The sequence below is a fragment of the Furipterus horrens genome, unplaced genomic scaffold (genome assembly GCF_987537825.1).
Source record: "Furipterus horrens unplaced genomic scaffold, mFurHor1.1.pri manual_scaffold_6, whole genome shotgun sequence".
In the NCBI taxonomy this organism is placed as follows: domain Eukaryota; kingdom Metazoa; phylum Chordata; class Mammalia; order Chiroptera; family Furipteridae; genus Furipterus; species Furipterus horrens.
Window position 1 is genome coordinate 188482864 of NW_028327176.1, and position 7552 is coordinate 188490415.

General features: G+C 45.2%; 1 protein-coding gene across 1 annotated transcript in view; it reads left to right on the plus strand.

Moving 5' to 3' along the window:
• Window positions 1-7275, plus strand: part of FNDC1 (fibronectin type III domain containing 1) — a 79443-nt gene extending 72168 nt beyond the window's left edge. The window contains exons 19-23 of the mRNA XM_090280043.1: window positions 321-400; window positions 2085-2114; window positions 2841-3002; window positions 4530-4652; window positions 6502-7275. Coding sequence (XP_090136169.1) covers window positions 321-400; window positions 2085-2114; window positions 2841-3002; window positions 4530-4652; window positions 6502-6617 — 511 coding nt within the window. The 3' untranslated portion in view covers window positions 6618-7275. The remainder of the gene's footprint in view (window positions 1-320; window positions 401-2084; window positions 2115-2840; window positions 3003-4529; window positions 4653-6501) is intronic.
• The last annotated feature ends 277 nt before the right edge of the window (window positions 7276-7552 follow it).

Consider the following 7552-nt stretch of genomic DNA (forward strand, 5'->3'; position numbering starts at 1 on the left):
GGGGACCCTTTCGTCCAGGGACGTGTCTCGCAGAGCAAAACACCCCGGGACGCCCTAAGGAACACACTCTCTCTAATTATTTGCCTGCTCCCATTAGCCACATAGCTATGCCGTTAATTGTATGATCTTGAAAAGTTGCAGAAAATGAGGAAGTTCAGAGAAACCTAAAGAAATAACAGTGCTGTATGCACTAGTAAAAAAAAAAATAAAAACAGGAATCAAACTCTGCCACCGAGTAGGTGCTCAGTAGTTTGGGAAGCTCTCATTGCACAGAACTTAAACCAGCTTCTCTTTCAAAATGTGTTTTCTTCCCATTTCAGGTATTATTTTAAAGTTCAAGCCAAAAATCCTCACGGCTATGGACCCATCAGCCCCTCGGTCTCATTTGTTACAGAATCAGGTACTGCTGGCTTTACTTCTCAGTTTTTTTCCTTTTCTCAAAAATAAATAATTTGGAATAATGACAATAGAATAAAAACCAGAGGCGTTAATTCCTAACTTTTCTATTTAATGAATTCATATTGGATATTGTTTTATAAAATAAACATTATTTTCTTTCTGCTTGGTTAAAACTTGGGTAATAACATTAAAAGTAGTCTTTATTGGACTTGCCTGGAAAGTGGCAAGGTCAAATTCCAATGAGAGGGGAAAAAAAATCGAATGTTCAACCATGTGGGAAAGAGAAGTTGGACTCTGTCTGTAGAAGAGTTAGTTGCAGAGATAATTTTTTTTTTATTGCCAACAGCTGAAGAGCAGAAATGTCATGAGGCCCAAGAGGCAGTTCCTTCTAATAATGAGCTCTGTCTCTAAGACGCTTCTTTGACTAGGAGATGGAGGTGTCTTTCCTGACTGTGGAATGTTTAATGAAAATGCCGTGCAGCCTTGCTAGCAGGAGCACTCAGAGGCTGCCCCTGTGTGCAGGCGTGCGGGCTCCACGGCCCTATGGCAGCACGTGTCCATGTGCGTGACCTAAAGCAGCACATGGAGCTGGCCATGAGACACTTCCCGGGTTACAGCGGCCCCTGTGCAGGGAGGCCAAGCGGGGGAGCTGGGGCTGAGGCTCGAAGCCCGGGCACCTACAGAAGCCCAGGGGAGCCAGCTCTACCCTGAAGCAGAAACTCGAGCTGCTGTTTGGTGATATTCCTTCCTACAAGTGGCTTGATCCCAGAATGTTGGTTATAAGAGGACATCTATCTTTCAATGGAACGACTTGAAATCTACTGAATCAAATACGTGGAACAAAGTTAAATATTTTGTGAGAATATGCTTTCTACTGGAAATGTAGGCGAACGACCTCAAAAGCGTTTTCACCTCTTTCCTCTAAGAAGTGTGTTTGTCATTAGTAATTAAGGAGTGCGAGAAAACCATTATTCGTGGTTAATGTGCTAAAGTACGGAATGTGTCTAAGTTTATGGGTGCATTTCCTAAAATAAAGTGGACTTTTGGAAGCTACCAGAATTAACATGAAAAAGACCTATAGAAAGAAAAGCAAATATTTCATATTTAAGCATCTATCAAGAGACTGAGGTCCAATATCTATCTGAGAGTAGGGAGATACAAAAGTAGTTCATTCTGTTTTATTGGCAGTATTCCATGGCACGGGGGTGCCACAATTGGTTTATCCATTCACCTGTGGATAGACCTTGGGTTGTTTCTGCTCTTTGACCATGAACATGCATGTATAAGTGTTTGTATGGACATGTTTTAATTTTGCTTGGATAAATAAGAGTACAAGGGATGGATTGTATAGTAGATGCAAGTTTACCTTTTTAAGAAACCACAGATGATTTTCCCAAGATGGACACATTTTAAAACATAATGAGTATTCAATTATTTTGCAGCACCCAAGGTCAAAATATTATCTTCAGATCCCTACAGCATCTATATTAATAAGGAAGTATTTCTCAAAAGGAAGTGCTTAGAAAATGAAAACTAAGGAGAAAGGTTGTTGTCTCTCAAATAAATCTTACATTTTTCTTTACCTGTTCCAGTTTGGTTAGCCCTTTAATTAGAATAAACATTTCAACAACTGCATGATTGTGAAATATGATAATGAAGTCAATTGTATCTCTTTTATTCTACAGACAATCCTCTACTTGTTGTGAGGCCACCAGGTAAGTTTTCTTCTTGATAAACTTGATATTTTAGTAATCAAGTTGAATGTTGAATATCAGTTTATTACAATTACTCACAAGTAGACATGCTAAATCATTTTTGCACTTTTATAATTTTATAACAACTTGCATGGTTTCTTTGTACCCTTCCTCCTAATCTAGGGAAAAGAATGATCTGGGAACTTTTTAATACAGCCATAGCAGCCGATATCTATAAAAAGCATTATGGGTGGCCAATGTCTATGAGAATACATGTGTTTATTTGTATTTAACCCCCTTTGAGTATTTTAAGTTGCTGAAAAGATAGCAAAATGCATTAAGTGTACAAGAAAAGTTACTAAAAAAAAACCTGAGGAAGCTCTGTTGCTTAAGTTCAGGACAGGTGTTGTAAGTGGAGAGAACAGCAGGTGTTGATGGCGAGGGGCTTTGTTGGGGGGAGGAGCTAGGAGGGCATGCGAGATCAAACTTGCCATTATAGCTTCTTTTCCTTGAGACATACAGCCTTTTCCTTACTCTGAGGTTCCCTTCGCCATGTTAGCATAAAGGGGACCCCCCCCCCATGTGTTTCAGTCCTGAGAGAGAAGAGGAAAGAGAAAGGGGGTGCCTGTTGGGTGGTGGGAAGACTGCTCAGAAAAGCCCTGAGGAAAGAGGAAGGCCCATCGAAGAGGTCAAGTTGCCTGGCACTCTGTGCAAGAATAAACACCTGGTGTGCTTTCTGTGGTTAAGGCGGTGAGCCCATCTGGATCCCGTTCGCTTTTAAGCACGACCCTGGCTACACGGACTGCCATGGCCGGCAGTACGTGAAGAGGACGTGGTATAGAAAGTTTGTGGGAGTCGTCCTGTGTAACTCGCTGCGGTATAAGATCTACCTCAGTGACAACCTGAAAGGTAGGTCTCTGAGGGTGGTTGGCTGTGGGAGTATGACAATTTTGCTTTTAGGAGATACGAACAACGTAACAGGTATATAAGAATATATTTAGGTCTGACTCAAATTCAAACTGGTCTTGCAGGTTCTATTTTAGGGGGATGAGTTTTGACATTGGCACCTAGAAAGACATATCTTTTAAATTGACTACATTTTAGGAATGAAGTCCAAAATTCTGTTATAAACTTAACCCTTTGAGTGCCAACGTCGCTGTGAGCGACGCTGACAAATTTTCCCAGAAGTGCCAGGGTCGCTCCCAGCGACTCTTTTTTCGATGGCTAGAAATGTAACTAACAATGGAATAATTTGTATTTTATGTTTTGTTCTCTTTTTTTGTACCTCAGGGTATATATTGATATAATTTTTTCTCACATTGATCCAAATTTTGAATTATGCATGGCACCCAAAGGGCTAAGGATAATTTTTGCTGTCAATTCAACAATAATAGGTATGAGTATAAGCCAGAAGCATTGAGGAAAACTACCCCTTCCCTCCCTGCCATTGACACAGTGTTACAGGCAAAATATATATATATATATAGATGGTGAAACATACATCAGCAGCACTATTTGTCTTGTGTCCAAATAAAAACTACATTGTTTTCCTCACGGGTGGGAATTTGAACAAAGAATAACATACACACTTTGAACTACTAACATTTTAAAATGCCGTTTGGACCCAGAGGGCTTTGACTCAACCACCTACACAAATCTGTTTTTATTTCAAAATTTGTACAACTTTGAATTTGGTGGTACATTCATTCTGTTCAACTTTCCCTCAGCTGGTCTATATTTTATTACAGGTATAGGCTTTTTTGTTGTTGTTTTTCTTGCTAGTGCTGCCATTTTAAGATTACGTCAGAACAAAGTCGCCCTGAATAGCCCTCCCTGGCAATCTCTCAGTGTCTCCGCCTCGCCCAGCACCCACCATACGTTCCTCCCTGCTCTTTCCCTTTCCTCCCGCCGCTGCCCTTCTGCGCCCATGCTTCGGAACTCCCGAGAGAGGTTGCACAGCCATGCCCGGTATCCCAGGGTTGAGAAAAGACCGCTTGGCCCTACTGTGCAGCTGCGATTCAGCACCACGGACAGTGTCTCATGCCACAGACCGGACTCCGCTGGTCATGTATGAAAATAGGTTCTATTTCTCTAGTTCTTCATACGTTTCATAGTTATTTCACAATGCATTCTCTGACAAGGTTACTTTCATCGATTCTTCTCTTTTAACCAAGGAATAGAAAGGTCTACCATTTCTAGGCCAAAACTGCCAGTAAGATAATAGTTTCCATTTAATGAACACTGGTCACACGTGTCTCCGAGGTCTTACAAACACTTATAGATTGGTGCCATGATCACCATTTTTCAAACGTGGAAAGTATGATAAAGAGTTTAAGTAGTGCACCCAATTCAAATAGTCCCCAAAGCCTGTGCAAACTCCTAAACCAGCTGTGGCATTTTTGAACAGTCACTGACTTGTGTTATTCCTTCGTGAAGACACCTTCTACAGCATTGGAGACAGCTGGGGAAGAGGTGAAGACCATTGCCAATTTGTGGATTCACACCTCGATGGAAGAACAGGGCCTCAGTCCTACATAGAGGGCCTCCCTACCATTCAAGGTAATGAGAACAAAGATGTGTCACACTACTCTGGGGGTGAGAGGAGGGGGCTAATTCAAGGAGGAGATTCGCTGTGGCCCTGCCTTTGGTTTGCCCCTTGAAGACAGGGCATTGGCAGCATTTCAGATCATAAAAATAAAAATAAAAATAAATACTCCTACCATGTGCTGGAATTGGGGTGGCTCCTACCATGCGCTGGAATTGGGGTGACTCCTACCACATGCTGGAACTGGGGTGAGCCTAAGGAGGGCAGGGCTACAATGGAATATAAGACCTTATCCCTACTTTCAGGAATACGATCCATTACCAGAAGGAGAAAATAAATCTATTTTTGTGTTTCTGCAACTGTGGTCATGGACTGGGCTCTGAACAAAGGTGCTGGTTAACCAATACACTCACTGGTGGAATGGCAGGTGACCCCTCACCTGGAAGGAGTAAACTGGGCCAAAGGATGAGAGCTGTTGCTGAGTCACCAAAAATAACTTTTTGGGGAGGCTGGGGCATCACCTGCACTTCAAGGGATCAGTGGTCAGAAATGCCACAGCGCTGTTTCCTTTGAGGCGTTTACTTGAAAGATCTAAGAGTCTACCAGAGACTCCGTGAGGTAAACTTCGGAGGCTTGAGGTTTGGGGCAGGTCACGAGGCCTGAGGTCTGTGAGGACCAGGCGGGCACCGTGCCTTGTGGGGAGTGCTCCAGAGCGATGGGCTAGGTTATCTTCTCTTGCAGAGAGGGAGGGGGGATGCTGATGGACACCTTTCTACCTGTGTCCGCCATGTGTGGGGCCTGGATTGTCCCTGATAATCATGCTGGGGATAAGCCTCAGAGCCTACTGTGACCCCACCCAGAAATGGTTCTGTGTACTTGGGAGCCACGTTTCTCATGAGAGAAATGGTCAGAGGTCTTCGGTCTGAACAAGTTAGTAAGGATGGGAATTTTTCCTGTTGGTCTGGGCACTTTTGATGCTATGATTCTAGTGCCAGTTCCAAGTGTGGGTTTCCCCCCCACACCACCAAGCAACTTTGACACCAGCCGGGTGTCCTGTAATCCAGCTCAGTTCCAACACTGTCTCCCTGGGGTAGCATTAGACCCCATGGGTTGAGGGCTCCATCCTTAAGAGTGCCTCTCTTCATGAGCTTCGGCCGCCAGTCACAACTCCAGGTTACCCCTGAGCTTCTGACCCATGGCTATGGGTCCAGGGTTCCCACAGCCTCCTCTTTGGGTTCTATTAACTTGCTAGGTCAGCTCCCAGAACACGGAGAAACATTTTACTTACTAGATGACCAGTCTGCGATAAAAGGCTGTAACTCAGGAGCAGGCAGATGGAAGAGATGCATAGGGCGAGGTATGCAGGGAAGGGCATGGAACTTGGAGGCCCCTCTCCAGGCGCCGCTCTCCCCAAATCTCCACATGGCCACCAGCCCGGAGCTCCCTGAACCCTGCCCTTTGGGGTTCTATGGGGGCTTCATTACATAGGCATGATGAATGGAGTCATTGGTCACTGATGACCGAAGTCATCCCCAGCCCCCCTCCCTTTGCCAGAGTTTGGGGGTGGGGGAGCTCACACTGAAAGTTTCAACCCACTTATCACATGGTTAGTTCTTCTGGTGCCCAGCTTCCACGCTGAGGTGCTTTTCAAAAGTCACCGTATTAACATCAACTTAGGTGTGGTTGAAAGGGTTTCATTACGAATATCAACACACCTTTATTGATCTTATGACTTAGGAAATCCCAAGGGTTTTGGTAGCTCTGTGCCAGGAACAGGAATGAAGACTGAATACATAGTTCTCCTTGCCAGTTGCAACATCACAGATGCATTTTCTCTCCCTCTCTCTCCTTTTATCCTCGCAGGCTACCATCGCCAGTACCGCCAGGAACCTGTCAGCTTTGGCAGCATTGGCTTTGGGACCCCTTACTACTATGTGGGCTGGTACGAGTGTGGGGTCTCCATCCCAGGGAAGTGGTGACCCCAGGACGAGCATACTGACCGCTCTCCCTGCCTGGCCCACTTGGCGAACTTGCACTAGGGGCCAGGAGCGGGAAAAGGAAGACGGTGTCCCAAGCCCCTCTGCCCTGGTGTCAGCGAGGCCACAAGATGGACACTGGACATGCGGGGCACCTTCAGTCTGGACCTCAGCCCCACTTCCTGGCCTGGGCCGCACGCAGGATTCCACGCCGCTGTTCACTTTGCTTCTCCACCCATTTCGCTTGGGATAGCACATCCAGAGACAACTGAAGCCCATGGCTACAGGGACTGCCCACTGAATCAGGGCGGTTGTCACGCTCCGTAGGCACAAAAATCCAGACCCCTCCGTACCTCCAGGGAACAGCAGAAGCTGGCTTCATGGGAGGCTACATGGTTTCTTTCTTCTCACTGGACGCCTCCCAACCTAGCTCACTTTAAGCTTCGGGTCTTTTTCTGTGCAGTAGAGCTGAACTACTAAAATCACCACCAAAGGAAATATAACCTACTTAAGATTTATCCCGTGGACTTACCTGCTGCTAGACCAAATGTATCAAATCTTCTTTGTAAATTCTCATTTTGATATATATATGTATATATGCATATACATATCTGCACTTCTCTGCAAGAACATTGATTAAAATCGCTAACTTTGTACCTGTTCACCAGATAAATGTGTGTGGGACTTTTTGGAGTGAAGTTGCTAGTTATTAACCTCTTTCCGAAGGGCCCACAGCTGCACGTGCAGGTGAGCAGACGGGCACGGGAAGGTCCGCCTCCTGCCCGTGCGTGCCGCTGACTGCGGGGCGCTGGGGACGCTGCCGCAGGGATGACAAACCAGCAGCAAACCGAGTGCCTTCCGCCTTGCATACCCGTGTGAGAGGTGTGCTCCTTGCCTCTATGGGGACACACCCAGTATGTTTTCAAATTAATTAAGAT